The sequence below is a fragment of the Manis javanica genome, chromosome 14, assembly GCF_040802235.1.
Source record: "Manis javanica isolate MJ-LG chromosome 14, MJ_LKY, whole genome shotgun sequence".
Lineage (NCBI taxonomy): Eukaryota > Metazoa > Chordata > Mammalia > Pholidota > Manidae > Manis > Manis javanica.
This window is the reverse complement of record NC_133169.1, coordinates 79,749,580-79,765,361: the sequence shown is the minus strand read 5'-3', so window position 1 is coordinate 79,765,361 and position 15,782 is coordinate 79,749,580. Positions and strand designations below refer to the sequence as shown.

The 15,782-nt window shown below is 54.8% G+C and overlaps 1 protein-coding gene across 1 annotated transcript; it reads right to left on the bottom strand.

The window, feature by feature from the left end:
- Positions 1-239: 239 nt before the first annotated feature.
- On the bottom strand, positions 240-13,815 carry ARF1 (ARF GTPase 1). Its single transcript, XM_017663119.3, has 5 exons — positions 13,663-13,815; positions 1,785-1,967; positions 1,603-1,713; positions 1,396-1,520; positions 240-1,318 (listed from the first exon to the last, which is right to left on the bottom strand). The coding sequence occupies exons 2-5, from the start codon at positions 1,930-1,932 to the stop codon at positions 1,157-1,159; spliced, it is 546 nt and encodes a 181-aa protein (XP_017518608.1). The 5' UTR covers positions 1,933-1,967; positions 13,663-13,815; the 3' UTR covers positions 240-1,156.
- Positions 13,816-15,782: the final 1,967 nt, after the last annotated feature.

Here is a 15,782-nt window from a genome sequence, read left to right as displayed (position 1 = left end):
GCTTTGAAGCTCTACCAGGTCGCACCCTCCTGGGGGTGCCACTAAGTGAATGTGAGTAAGGGTGGGGTCCTACACATGACCAATGGTCCTGGTCCCTTGGGTACACCACTCCAGGTAGTGACCCTGCGGTCCCTCTCATGGCCAGGCATCTCTAGCAGGGAGCCCAATGAGGTAGTCACTGCAATGACCCTGGGACACATGAGGGGGGGTGGGGGAGTCTTGGCACCCAAACACTGGAAAACCATGAAATGGTAAGATTTTATTCTGACAGCTATTAATTACAGTGCTCATCTGTCGAAATGAAAACTGAACACAAGTATACAAACAGTTGATTACTAATTGTGTATTGAAAGCAGTAAAGGTTCCACAACACCAAGTATACCAGTTCTGAGTTTCCCCAAGGTAAAGTTTAACAGCGCCAGCTTCTTCAGTGTTTATCAAAATACAAAAGAAAAAGAGGTGGTGTTTCGATGGCAAGTCTGACCCTTGCAGGCTGAGGGGTTGAAAGCACGTGTAGATGGGCTGCCCTGCTGCCCATGCTCCTGCTGGTGAGGCCCCTGCTCACATGTGAGCATCTCATCCAGAGCTCCAGGCGCCTTCAGGGGCCCGCGCCCCGGGCGGCCACATGAGCATAAGCACAAAGGCCATGGGATGCAGTGACCCGGGCACAAATCAGGGGTCCCACTGTGACTATGCAGGGGCCAGGCCACTCCACCCCAAGTTCCCAATGGAGCAGAGGCCACTGCAGAACCCAAGCGAGGTACACTGCTCCCTTCTGAGTGTCAAGTGTTTGTGACTATTTTTAAAAACACATGGAGTTTGGGTTAAAAACCAACCTCCGAGATGGAGCTGCACAGATTTAAAGCCTAGAGGGGGGCACTGCCTGTGGGAGGCCCCAGTGTCTGCCATCCTTTTCAGTACTCAATAGTGGGTTGATTTTCTTTTTACAATAAAAAAAGCTGAGTAATATTGCATAGGAGTACCAGAAACTGCCACGTTGGAAACAGAACTATTTACATTAAATAAAAACCCGGCTGCAGGCTGCGTCTGCACATTTACAGCATGTGAAGCACACTGACCACCAGGGGCAGCTTCTGGCACTCTCCCCCTCCCATGCCCCCTCAGGGGAGAGAAGGCAGGGTGGGGCGCAGCATGCTCACTTCTGGTTCCGCAGCTGATTGGACAGCCAGTCCAGCCCCTCATAGAGCCCATCCCCGCTGGTGGCGCAGGTGGCCTGAATGTACCAGTTCCTGTGGCGCAGAGAGTGCAGGCCCAGCTTGTCTGTGATCTCAGCAGCGTTCATGGCATTGGGGAGGTCCTGGGGGAGCATGGCAGGCACGGTCAGTGGGAAGGCAGGCGCAGACATCCCCCCTCAATCCCATCCCAGGCACATACCTGCTTGTTGGCGAATACCAGCAGGACTGCGTCCCTGAGCTCATCCTCTGCCAGCATCCTCATGAGCTCTTCACGGGCCTCGTTGACACGCTCTCTGTCGTTGCTATCGACCACAAAGATGAGCCCTGCAGGGTGCAGGGATTAATGCCATTAAGGCTGGATTGGGGGTGGGGTGGGGGCACCTTGCCCCTGGCCAGCGCTGCTCACCTTGTGTGTTCTGGAAGTAGTGGCGCCACAGAGGCCGGATCTTGTCCTGGCCACCCACATCCCACACAGTGAAACTGATGTTCTTGTACTCCACTGTCTCCACGTTGAAGCCTGCAGGAGCACCAGTTGGCATGAGCCCCTGCTGGAGCCCTGTCCAGCCCCCAGCCATCCCCGGCCCTCACCTATAGTGGGGATGGTGGTCACAATCTCTCCCAGCTTCAGTTTGTAAAGGATGGTGGTCTTCCCAGCAGCATCCAAGCCCACCATCAGAATGCGCATTTCTTTTTTGCCGAAGAGGCCCTTGAAGAGGTTGGCAAAGATGTTCCCCATGCTATTGTCCGGTGGGCAGCACTGGACAGAGAAACCTGCAGAAACAGAGTCTGTGGGTCTACTCCTATGCCCCCAGAGCTGTGGGTGCACAGCAGCCTGGAGAGCACCCATCCATCACAGGTGGCCCACCTTGCCCTGAAAACATACTACAGGGCAGAAGAAATCTCAGAACAGAGCAAAAGGAGGGATGCTGTCTGCCTGGCCACTCAAGCTCCAAGAAGTCCTGGAAAGGGAGGGTCTGGGAATCTTTGGAACAAGGCTGACTGCATTTGAGGCAGCAGCTGCCATCTCTCAGGAGGAGATGCCCAAGGCCACACGGCAACTTGCCACTGCCACGGTGGGAAGCGACTTCCGACATAGTAAGAAGGGAAGTGTGCCATTGACAGCTGTGGCTTTCAAACAAATGCTGCATCCTCCAGGTCTACCCGGGAGCATTCAAGGGGCCCTGTGTCTCCCAAGGGCCTCACAAAGTACAATGCGGCCCAAGCTCAAGTCTGGTGCTCAGACAACTAGGAGTCCCTCACCCAGGCCATGTTCCCACCAGAGGTTGCCAACATGCACAGGGCTTAGCCCTCACCCCAGGGCCTGGGTCCAAGGGCAAGAAATGTGATGGTGCAGGGGAGCCTTCCAGGCAGATACCTCCCCTAGTTGCAGTCTGCCCAAAGGGGAGGCAGCTTGTGCACTAAGAGCAGGCACACCAGGACTTCACTGAGTGGGCTGGGACCTAAGGTCAGCAGGGTGGCAGGGACAGGAAGATCACAACGGTGAGAGGGTGGGTGGGGCTGCAGAGTGGCCCAGGCCTGGCCTCTCTGTGCTGCAGCACCTTCATTCTCCAACTGCGTTGTTTGCAGACAAGGTCAAGCAGCAGGAGCAGGGAAAGGTGGGTATGGGTCACAGACACATCCGTGCTCCAGGCAGTGCATTAGGTGGGGAAGGAATCATGAGCTCTGTGGTCCTTGGGCCCACCTGGTGGGTCAGTAGCTGTGCCCCAGCCAGCAGCAAGCACCAGAAATGTGTGCTCCACCACTTCTCAGCCCTGCACCCTTCCTCAGCATCTACTGGGGTGGGTCCCTCTTCCTATCAGTAGAGCTCCACTGTGTGTAGAAGCTGCCCTTCTTCCTGAGTGGTGATGGCGCAGGGTGCACACCTTATACCCCTGTGCCTTGCAGTGCTTTGGACACATTTTGATTTGAACAAGAACTCAAGAAATTACATTTTAAAACACACACTCTTCAAAATCAATACCAGTGAGGAAGTAAAGCAATCCTGGACTGGGTGGGGGCAGGTAGGGCCTCACCATCCTCAGCTCTGCAGGGGAGGACAGGATCCTCTGGGAGCTGCTGAACAAGTGGTAAGTGTGGGTACACTCAGAGACGTGGCACACTCGACAGGGAAGCAGGTATAAACTGCCCAGAGACCCCAGGCCCCATGGCCAGGACCTACTGATGCCTGCACCCAGAGGCCCCCAAAACAGTCACACCTCATCTCCCTTTCAGAGGCCCCCAAAAACTTTTGTTTTGGGAGAGACCAAAACAAAAAAGGAACCTGGAAGAAAGACATAAGACTATTTAAAAAAGCAAAACAGTAAAAAACAACCCCCCACCCCAGCCCCACACACAGCCCCAGCATCAAAAAGGTGGGGCCCTGGTGCCCACAAAACATGAGCCAGGGCATCAGAACACAGGAAAAGGAACCTGACAGACCCAACAGCCAAACTGAGATCCACAAACATGGGGGAAAAAAGGAAAACTAGCAGCAGTTTAAAAGATCAACATCTAGCTTGGGTATGGTAATGTCATTTTAGGTAGAAACCAAAGACAATCCATGAAAGCAGCAACAGGGAAGCTGGACTTCTGCTCTGGGAGACAATGCCGGAGAACATGAACCAGACAGGAGAAAGCATTTGCCAGGCACCTCAGGGAGATGTCCATCAAGCCAGGAGACACACCACACCGCAGACTCGGAGAACGGCCACACCCACCATGGATGCAGTGTTGCTGGACTGTGGCAGGGAGCTCCTGCTCTCTGCCAGTGGTGATGCAGCACCACAAGCTGCTTCTTACAAAGCTAAACACACTTTCTCACCAGATGTCTGGCAGCTGTGCTCCTTGGTGCCCACGCAGAGGAGGGGACAGGCCCACACGGAAACCCACACACATCTCACAACAGCTCTGCTCACCACCACCAGCAGTGGAAGCAGCCCAGATGTCCTCCAGTGAGCAGTGTGTAAAAGGACAGTGGGACATCCAGACAAGGTGACATTTTCCCACTGAGAAACTGGGCTACTGAGCCATGAAAAGACAAGGGACCTTAGTACACATCACGAAACACAAGCACCCAGTCAGAGAAAGCTGCGTTCTGTATTATTCCAGCCGCGACATTCTGGGAAAGGAGAGCCCACAGAGACATTCGGGAGACCTAGGGTGCCAGGGATTGGGAAGGGAGGGAGACCAGACAGTGCCCAGGGCATTTTCAGGGAAGTGACACTACGCTGTGAGACTGCAATGAACTCTTATCCAAACCACAGGTCACAGCCCACGGGACAACCTTAACGTGTCTGGTGGACTCTGGGCCCACCAGCTGGAACAGAAGCACTACCTGTGGGTGTGGAGAGCCAGGGAGCTGTGTGTGCAGGAAATCTCTGCAAACAATCTTCCCATCAATTATGCTGTGAACCTAACACTGCTCCACAAAGGTGAAGTTTCAAAAATAAAAAAAAGGGAAAAGGACAAAAAACAATCATCTAATAGAAATTCCAAATATGAAGAACTCAGAAAATTATAGGGAGAAAATTCTTAAATGTTCCAGAACAGAAACCTCCAGGCTGAAGGGGACTGGGTTATGAACACCAGACTGCAGAGACCCACCCACCTGAGAGGACCAGAAGTCAAAGTGATGCTTGAAACCAGTACCAACACAGCCACACATCATCCAGGCAAGGCCCTTGCCACAGGCACAAGGCTGCCATGGGCAGGGAGCCCCTGGCAGCAGAGGGGGACACTGGCCCAGCAGCCAGCCCAGATGGAGCAGGAAGGTAGAGAGTTCCAGGAAAAAGTGAACTGGGAAAACTGATAGACAAATAGGAGTAGGGCATTTTCACAAGTCCTGTGGGACATGCAAGCCAGTCACCAGGTGGCTCAGTGGTGAATGGCATTTACTGTGACTGCTGCTGCTGGGTGTGGAGGTCTGAGCTTGTGGTGTCAGGGCCCCCTCACCATCCAAAGCTGACAAACTGAGGAATGCTGGCAGCAGGCTAACCTCAGGACTTGGAGGAAGGGGCTATACAGCAGGGCTGCGTGGAGGCATGCTCTTGTTCTGGTTTCCACGTTCATGCAAATGGAGCACTGTGATGCCAGCACCCGCAGCCCCAGCCTGCCTGTGGTCGCCCCTGGCTTGCCTCAGCCCTGCCAAGCCCTGATTACCAATGTGGCCCCCCTCAGTTCAACAAAAAAGTCCTGGAGCCCTCAATGGGGAAGGGACCACATATTTAGTGGAAGTACATCTGGGGTTTAAGACGTGAACCCAGCTCCTGCTTTCCCACCTTATGAGCACCTACACTAGCCCTGCCCCCAGCACTATGTGCTATTGTCAGAGGTCCAACATCTATCTTAGGGGTGTTCAACAGTAACATCAGGATACTTTCTGGGGTACTCCACACAGGTTCTAATGTGACGTCCAGCCTGGGTGTGAGCTGACACTCTCCTCCACTGAAATCCCTCATAACTCAAGTCAAAACATGCCTTTCAGGGTCACAGTAACAACCCCGCAGGTTAGTGAGCAGAAGACCAGATCCATAATGAACACACTCTCCCTTTGATCGGCACCAGGAACACCAGGGTGGCAATTCAGCACTAAAGCAAAGAACTCGGTGGACTATCCTCATATGCCGAGGTCTACCTAGCTACAGGCGAAGGCGAACAACAGGGCCTCCCCAGGGAAAAGCCAGTCTGATGGAAGAAAGCATAGCTCTGTTCACACCCATCCACTCCAGGAAGTGAACCCAACTTAGTGCCTGGCTTATCTCCTGAGCAGAAATGCACGTCTCAGTATCCTCTCTCTGCCCCCTCTGCTCCGCCTTGGTGGTTTTGGGGCACACTGGACAGCCTGGCTTGAGTTGGCCAGAGTGGTGCAGCTGGCTCTGCAGAAAGAAAGGTGGCCATGTCACCAGCCCAGTAGCAGGGGGCTCAAACGATGAACCCCTACTGGGGTACAACAGGTGACACCAGACTATTCCTGCCCCTTTGAACCAAGTTTACTGAAGCATAGTTACGTACAGGGAATGCACAGCTCACTTATAATCTGTTTTAACATCTAGTTGGAGAAAAGCGCAGCACAGGCTTCTCTGAGAAGGGACATGTGTTCTGAAATGCTTTCCTCAAGGCTTTCATTGACAACTGCCTCCAGCAGAGCACGTACCTCGTGATAGGCCTTGGACACTGAACCTACCCTTCCCCGGCCATGGGACCTTCCTCCCAAGGGGCCCACTTGGATGCAGCACATCAGCTAACAGCCTCAGCCCCACCCTGCCTGTCACCTCTACAGCTCTGATACCCCTCACCAGCGATCCACTGTTTTATGATGATTTAGTGGAAGAGGGAAACAGAATATGCCAATGCTAACTAACTGCTGTGGGAAAGACTGTGACAAAGGTGTGATGCTGCCACATGCCTGAGGGCACGCAGCTCCATGCGCCCACACTCAGCAATCTAGCCCAGTTGACTGGACTTGCCACTTGCCTTTCCCACCAGGTCACTGACACCAGTTTACAGCACATCCTCACTGTATCTGACCATGTGCTCTCTGCATACATGCACTGTGTCCAGTAGACACCCACATCCCACCTCTCTATGTTTCTCTCATCAGAAGAACTGACAGGATCTCCTCCTTAGCAACCTTCACACGCAAAAGGCAGTGTCAAATACAGTTGCCATGCTGTGACTTACATAAAGACACAGGACTTACTGTCTCAGAACTGAAGCCTGTGTTCTCAGCCCACCACCCCAACCTCTTCATACTCCAGAAATGTCTCACTCTGGTCCATACTGAAGGCAAGCTCCAATGAGGGCCTGGTGTTTGAGATGCTTTTAGGATGTTTTACAAGAACCAGTTAAGCACTGGGCTGGCCTCTCTGCAGTCCCACAACCCCTGGGGGAGGAGAGAGCCCCAGAAGGCTCCAGGCCAGCCCCCTAACCTGGGAAGACTGGTCTCTGCCCTGCTGTGGCATGTGACCCCACACCTGAAAGAGGGGGCCCCAACTGTCCGGTCTGCACCTTAGAAGGAGCAATATGTGAAATTCAGTGTCAATGAGTCTTCAAAAGCTTAAAATGCAAGGTGGTCTCCTGGAGCCCCAGTTTTCTGGCTCTCACCCTCGGTAACATGCACACCCAAGAGCCACTGTCCATTGTCTACTGCAACTTAGCTGCACTGACTACAAATACCAAAGTATTTGGGTTCTTCTAAAAACCGAAAATAGAAATACCACTGGACCCTGTAATTACACTCCTAGGAATTTATCTGAATAGAACAAAATCCACAATTTTAAAAAATATACGCACCCCTATGTTTATGGCCGCACTGTCTGGAGACAACGTAAGCATCCATCAATAGATGAATGGATAAAGATGACCAACATATACACAATGGAATATTATTCAGCCCTAAAAAGAGAAGAAATCCTGCCATTTGCAACAACATGGATAGATCTAGAGGATTTTATGCTCAGTGAAATAAGCCAGGCTGAGAAAGACAAATACCGTATGATTTCACTTATTTGTGGAATATAAAAAGCAAAACAAAAGGAGCATTAGACTCACAGACACTAAGAAGTGACTAGTGGTTACCAAGGGGGAGAGAAGGGGGCAGGGGAGAGGAAGAAGGAGACTGTTGAACCACTGTGATGTACATTTGATTAAAAAAAAAAAAACCAAAGCATTTAATGTAACACGCGTACATGGAGTTGCCCAGAGGCATTAACATGACTGTCTTCAAGGCACTTGACCAAACACTTGTGTCCTTCAGGGGCCTGCACAGGGGCTAGCCCCTGGGGAGCAACAGCATGAGAAGCCACCTTACATGAACGTCACAGGCTTCCCATCCGCCCTCTATCCTAGCCCAAATGCAGTGCAGTCTGAAGGACTTATTACTGAAACTAATTAGAGATCGAAATGCAAATCTGCATAAACCACAATGTTAAACTGCACACAGATGCCTGAGGGGCCAGCCCTTGCTTACCTGCAGGCCATGCTGGCTCCCCGGTGGTCCCCCACGCAGGTGCAGAGCACGAGCAGCTTGGGAGCCACTACCAGCTGGATGCCTCCTGTTTCCCAGCTCACCCAAGAGCAGGTGTTCAATGACTACAGCACCTGGTGACTCTTGAATGGCGTCACCAAGTGAAGAGGATGCAGCCTCTCAGAGGTCCACCTCAGCTACTTGATTGCGTGTTGAACGGCACGCAACATCTTCACCACAGGGGCCATGGGCAAAGCCTCAACATATCCCGCATACGGGCCCCTCTCCACACCCAGAAAAGGGACCTGCTTACAGGCTGTCCTGAGGGAAGTTCCTTTTCAGGCGACTTGTGAGGCTGCAGCAGCCCTGCCCCCACTACCTAGGCCTGGATCTTGAAGGCACTTTCGTTTTGAAAACAAAATAAAAAGCAACTGCAGCCTCACTTTATCTGAAAGAGGGGCTTCCAGAGGCTCAGAAAGAGAAGGGATAGCAGGGCCAATAGCTTCCACTGGATTGGCCCCTCCAGTGACCCCATCATGATGGCACCTGGGACCAGGTTAGAGCCCCCAGACACCTTCCAAGAAGCTGGCCTTGCCCTTGCATGGAACGCCTGTACGACCTGGGAGGCACAACCTCTCAGCAAGCCTCCCTTTTCCTACCCTGGTGGCCCTAGAGCCAGGAACCTCATTCACACTTGCTCAAAGCCACGCTCTGCTTAAGGCCCCCCCAAGGGATGCCCACTGGCCCCTAGGTGACTACATGGAGTGCCTGGCACAGCTGCCCCTGCTCACCCTAGACTCTCGTACTGCCCTGATGCAATCTGCCCCTCATGGGCTGCTGTCCACACTGATGCCACCAACCTCTTCCCATATTCTGAAACCCTCATCCTGGGCACACCCAAAAGTCCGTCTGCTTTCCCAGCTGGCCCATCATAGCTCCTTGGAAAGGCTTAGGGGCTTCCACCCTATAAGGTGCTCTGGACACTAGGGAGGGGCCTGTTAAGAGGTCAAACTCAACACCACACGCAAGCACAGGCAGCCCACCACCTCTACCCTTGTGACAGGGAGGCAGCAGACAACCAATGCCACACACCCACTACATGGCTCTGACCATCCCTGAACAGAGTGGTGAAGAACATGGTTTACAGGAAGACTCATGCTTCCACCCTGGGCACAACCGCACGCACCACAAGCTCCAGGGAGGCAGTCCTGAACCAGTGGCAGAGACCTCCCGACTGAGCACGGGCTGACAGCTCACTCTTGGGGCCTGTTGTGTCCATGAAGCCAGTTTTTTTCCCTGGACTGGAAACAGAACCACTCTTAGGTGAGGTTCCACAAAGAACAAAATACAGTCACCCTGATCTACAAAATAGTTGCCTTCCTGGAAAATTCAGAACATCTATTAAAGTTATGCAAAAAAGTCATCTCTGTATGTAAACCTGAATCAGATTTAAGAAATATGAACATTTTCCACCACACTGAAAGTCACTGAGTGCAATGTTGTCACTCCCACAAATTCCCCAAGTGCCTTTCGGGGGGGGGGCTAGCTGGCACAACCAAAAGGCTTCCGACCCTCATGTGCTCGGTTCCTGCAGGCCTCCCCAACTACAAGGGTTCCTCCCACCCCATGCTGGACACACAGCCCACTGCCTGAGAGAAGCCCCAGTTTCTCCCACACAGGTTTCATGCCCACACTCAGTGCCTGCCCCTTCCCATGTCCACCTGGTCTCACCTTCCTCCCTCCTGCTCCAACATTCCTCTGCTGGGCACCCAAGGGATTCACCATCGGGAGAGCAGAAAAGAACACTTTACAGGGCCCTCAGGGATTAAAAGAGTAAAAAGACAATCATACACATCTACAGATATGCTCTTTCTAAACATGAGTCTGTCCAGGAAACCTGTCAAGTTCATGCCAGCTGAAGTTACACCTAAGTGTGCAGCCCAGGCTTTCCCAGCCTTCCAGAGGAAGCCATGGCTATAGAGAGGTGCTGACTGGTCAGGGCAGGAGACAACATGCAATACCTCTGGTACAGCACCTGCCACCGGTGACTGAGAGTACATTTCACTGATTCCCAGCAGCTGGCAAGATCTTCTTCCCCTTTGACAGAAGAGAAATGCTAAAAGCTGTAATTGTTTCAAACAGTTTCAAAGATTCAATCAGTTAGTTAGGGTCGGCACACTCCCCCACAGGCAACAGGCAGCTTCAGGACATCCTTTGCTCTGAATTCTGGGATAACAACACTCAGTGGTACATCTAACTTTTGCCTTCATGCCTACTCTCCATGAATCTAGACAGGACCCTGAAATTGTTTCTTGGTCATCTGTACCTAATTTAACTGTAAGATGCTCAAAAACTCCACATTAATAATTAGTTCCCATCATAGACTGCTCACAGGGCCGGATGTAGCTTGGCCTTCTGTTAATGCTGCACCCGGACAGCCACCCTTGTGCCTCCCAGGTGTGTGAAAATGCTTGCCTCCTACAGGGAACTGCTCCCAAGTGCTGGGTAAAATCTGCTCCTTTCCTACTTTTCCAACTCTTCCTTCCTTTAGAGGGGGCTGATGAGGAACCCATGCATCCCTCTCTAACTGCCCATGACAGCCTGCCAAGCTCTTGTAGCCATTGTGCAAGGAAACCAGGAACTGCAAGGGAGACAGTGGAAGTGGGCAGACAGGCCTTGGGGTGAGGGCCCTAGCTCTCCTAGCATAAGGACCTTCTATGTCTGTCCTCTCCTGCACTGTTCAGCTAATCAGCCGAGGATACATCTGAGAATGCCCAGCCCTGTCAGGCACAGGGAAGTGGCCACAGCAGCACCTGCATACCTGCATTCATCACACCTTAAGGGGCTAGAATGCAGGTGTGACCTGGGACACCATTCACACTGTATTCACACCCCCTCCACACACACACACACACACTCTCTCTCTCCCCCCCCCCATACCTCTCACGCTGTGGATTCACCTCCCCCCATACACAAGCTCTGGAATCACCCCCTCCCCCACCCCACACGCACACAAACATACAAGCTCTGGAATCACTTCCCTCGCATACACACACTTTGATTCATCCTCCACACACTCCCTGGAATCACACTCTCTCTAACCCTCACAGTGTCACATGCACATCCTGGCCCACCTGTCCTCCAGAAGGCGGCTTACTGTCCCCCCAAAACAGGTCAAGATGTTCCTTCACACACACACACACACTCACTCTCACTCTCTCTCTCTCTCACCCTCACAGTGTCACATACACATCCTGGCCCACCTGTCCTCCAGGAGAAGGCTTACTCTCCCCCCAAAACAGGTCAAGATGTTCCAATCAACCACTTCCCAAGGTGTGCGCGGTGCCCACTGCCTGGGACGTGAGCAGGAGGCAGTGCAGTGTGGACCTTCTCACCTGATTTTAAGATCCTCACCGTAAGTAGTGTTCCTGTGTGTCCCTACCACCTGGGCCAGCTTTGCCTCCATCCCCTTTTCTTTCCCTAATTCCAGGAAGGTTCAAAGGACAGAGAAGACAATATCTAGGGGGCAAGGTGCAGAGCTGTCAGAAGCAGTTGGGCAGGCCAGGCATATCCATAGGCGCATGAAGGCTGCAGGAGCACTGTGGCCTGACTGGTGGGTGATCAAGAGCTGTCAGGGCAGCATTCCACCTGCAGAGCCTGCACAGAGCAGATCCAGCAGAATGAAGCTTAGCCCACCATTTGTGTATTTCTTGAGGGCTCTTTCCCTTGGCTGTGCTTACTGCCTGAGACACTTGCCTCTGGAGATCACATCAGTGGCCCAGCTGAAGAAGACAAGGTAGGTCCAGCTGATCTGGTGTTTGGATGCAGCCTAAGGTCTCTCCCTGTGGGAGACAGGCAATGCCAACCCAGACCACACCACTAAACACCAGAACCGTGAAGCATAGAACCAGTGTTTGCTTTCTGCTAACTTCCCTTCAATGATGAGCACACAGCCTGTGAGTCAATTATCCAAACCAACTACTTTTAAGACTAAGTCAATTCTGAATACCCATGTCTGAAGATGACCCTAGTGGGAAATAGATTTCTAATGCCTAACTTGTGTTATTTTCAACAGGACATTCCTGAAGACAGTGACACCTGTATGTTCTGCCCAACCAAGAGAACCTTCATGGGAAGAAGGCTTGCTCTGCAAAAGGTCTAGATTCGTGATTAGCACGCACACACTCAACTTCTCCTAACTTTGACCTGGCTAGTAACACACTGCATTTCCAGTTCTTATAGTTTTGGCTACTCAATGCGTTCCTCAATCTCTCGAAATGAGCACCCCACACATGCAGTCCCTACGCGTTACATATTGGTAACTGGCACTCGAGAGAGCCCCAGTGCATCCCATATCTCACAGTCCCCCCCCTACAGAGCCCCAGTGCACCCCACATCTCACAGGCCTACACACACACACAAACACGCAGTACAGTGCTGACCACTGGTTCTGAAAAACAAGAACTGGAACTGACCATTTCAATGCTTCCAGCGGCACCAACTACACAGCTCTCCACAATCACTTCGGGACCACCACAAAGGGCTTGAATTCCCACCTCCTCCAGCCACGTCTGCTCTTTTATAACAGAAATTTGGTGTCCTGAGAAAATGAGAGTGCCCCCTAACTCGGAGGTAATGTCAGAACTGACCCCCTAATACCTTAAATATTTTGTACGAATCGGCAAGCCTAATTAGCAAAGCTACGATTTCACCCACAGTAACCCACTAGATTGTGCAACAAAACCTTGGGGCACTCTGCGAGAGCGGCCACGCAAGTCGTTCCACAGGTAGGTTAAAGATACACCACTTCAGAAGGAAGAGCGTTCCCGGGGAAAGTAATCCGGGGTCACAACAGGCTTTAAGGAAGGGTCCGGCCCAATGCTCCCGCTTGGGGCCCCGGCCCCGGAACCCGGGCCCCGCCCTGCCCTGCCCAGTGCGAACAGGAACTGAGCTCAAACCCTGGCCATCGCGTGACCTTGCGGCGTCCCAGGCCGCGGGCCTCAGTTTCCTGGTCTCGAGACCCCGAGGCGGGAGGCCTCGCAAGCGGAGCAGGAAGGTGGCCTTCCGGAGCAGCCCGCGGCCGGACTTCCGGACTCCTGCCCCAGGCTCTCAGGCTGTGCCGATGGCCGGCGGCTCGACATCCCGCCACCCCCGGCGCGGCCCCCGCCTCGAACTTCGCCCCGGCCTGACTCCGACCTCTACCCGGGCCCCGACCCCCGCCTCGGTATCGGACCCCGCCTAGACCTGCACCCCAACCCTCCGCGCCCACCCCGCCTCGGTCTCCATCCCGGATTCGGCCCCTGCCCTGCCTGGCCTCGACCCCCAGCCAAGCCTCGACCCCCCGGTCCGGTCTCACCTCAGCCCCGACCCGGCCCGGCCCCACCTCGGCCCTCACTGCCCCGCCGCCGCGGGGACAGGGCCTCGTGCAGCCCCGGCTCTGGCACCCGCCCCCTACCCAGCCCCGGGCCCGGTCCCCTCTCCGGCTCCGGGCCGCCGCCTTACCCTCGGCGGCCGCGGCGAGGCTGCTGCTCCCAGCCAGGCGTTGGTTTCGCTCCCACAAGATGGCGGCTCTGACGGCGGCCACGTCAGAACCTGCTACCGCGGAGGACGCTGGGGAACAGGGCGGGGTCTCGCTCTGTCCCGCCGCGAGGCGCACGCGCAGTCTCGGGGATGGGGTTGGGCCGTGGGCGGGGGCACAAGGACAGGGATTCCGCCCCGCCGCCTGCCGCGCCCGCTCCGTCGTTGCAGGCGCGCGCCCCGCCTCGGCCGGGCGAGGCTCTTCTGCGCTTGCGCCGCGAGGCTCTTAGAGGGCGCGGCGCGGAACCAGCCTGCCCATCTCGTGGATGCGGAGACTGAGGACCCGCGCTGGGGCCGCCGTCCCACCTGGCCCGGCGGTGGCTCTCCCCAGGCCCCGGCCTCGGCGGCAAACCCCGCGAACCCATGCGCGCCCAAGGAACCGCCCCGGGGAGCAGAGAACAAAACCGGGGCGCGGTCAGCGCTGCCTCCTTCTGGCCTCCCCGCTGGCCTCGGGCGCCGCTCCTCTCTACTACCTGGGCTTGCCCGCTATCCTTGTGCTGCTGCGGCTATCCCCCAGACAAGGGGGTGGTGAGCCTCACGCCCTGGGCCCTGCCCGGTCCTACCTGGCAGAGAAGGGCCTGGGGCTTCCTTCCCCGTCTAACCGCTCGCTCCTCTTGGTCAGGGCCCCCTCGTTGGGCTCTGGTGGCAGGGACACTGTTGACCTGTTATGAGAGGCTGAGCATCTGCCGGTACTGCCCCTGAGCCCTAGCTAACCCCCAGACCTCGCTATTTACGGAGGAGCCAGCCTGGGGTCCCCATCTGTGCCACCGCCCCCAACACATCCCTCCTCCACCTGGGGTTCCCAGCTCCACTCGGCCTCCATCCACTGCTGGAGGTTGTGTGTTTTGGGGCCTCCTGCCCTAGACACTCTAGAATTGCCCTTGCAGAGTGCCCTCAGGGGCCTGTATTTCCCGGGAGAGGCACAGAACCTGATGGTGCTGTCCCCCAGGAAGCCAACCCATGGCTGGACTTCTGCAAGTGGTCCTTGTGTCCTCAGAAGCTGCCTTTGAAACTTAAGAAGTTGTAACTGTACAGACTAGAAGGAGCGTTGGAAAGATACACACAATTTAAAAAAGAATAAGGTGGATTCCTGTGGGCCTGCCCCCACGTTAAGGGCATTTACCCTCCTCCTGATTCGTCCTCCTAGTTTGCACCCTTCCCCCACCCCCAGCCCTTGGGAACAGGACCGCCTCACAAGTATACCTGTCTTCAGTCCAGGCAGGTGTGGGGGCCCTTGGTGGGCAGGTCAGGGCATCACTGCCCCACAAGGAACATGGAGGTATCAGGGGGTTACCTGGGGAAACCAAGGCCTAGGTGTTTACCTGAGGATACCTGAAGCATCTCTGCCCCTCTTCCCCAGATCCTGGGGATGGGACACCTGGGGACACACCCAGCAGGGCTCCAGCCCAGCTTCTGCCAGCAGAGGGTGGGGTGAGCTGGCTAGAGGGCCCTTCAGCATCTGCAGCACCTCCAGGGTCAGTCTGAGGCCTCTGACCCAGTTTCTCACCTCCAGCCTGACCATGGGCAGGGGCCTGGCTGGACCGTGGGGTGTAGTTTCCCTGCTCCAGGAATCCCTAGGCCAAGATGCACATGAGACACAGGGACACTGCCCCAGCGTAATGTGACCAAGGGAGCAAAGGGGCAGAGACAGGAGGGAGAGGACAAGAGATGTGCCCACTTCCCCGAGCAAGGCAGATACCTCATGCAGTTACTGTGTGCGGCACTTGTGAGGTTGGCAGCGTTCCAGCCAGACCAGGGGTGCTCAGAGAGGTTGCAAGCCTGCCTGAGGTCACACAGATAGGGCGGAGGCCCTGAAACCTGCCCCCCATGTACCTGTTGTTAGCACCTTTGTTCCTCCCCTGACCCTAGAGCTTCAGTGCCAGCTGCAGGGAGCTTTACCTGGTTAAAGGCTTTCCTGGACAGTGGGGGGTAGGGGGTGCCCTCTGGCTCCTCATGGATGCTGCCCTGCCTGCTCCTGGCCCCGCTGGGCTGGCCTCTGTGGACCCCCTGATCCAGACAGGGAGGCACCCGCCTTACCTCTGCTC

Coding starts and splice junctions, on each gene's coding strand:
- ARF1 (XM_017663119.3), bottom strand. CDS start 1,932: ATGGGGAACATCTTTGCCAACCTCTTCAAGGGCCTCTTCGGCAAAAAA. Junction 1,521..1,602: donor CTACTTCCAGAACACACAAG/GTGAGCAGCGCT, acceptor TGCACCCTGCAG/GGCTCATCTTTGTGGTCGAT. Junction 1,319..1,395: donor TGGTATTCGCCAACAAGCAG/GTATGTGCCTGG, acceptor ATGCTCCCCCAG/GACCTCCCCAATGCCATGAA.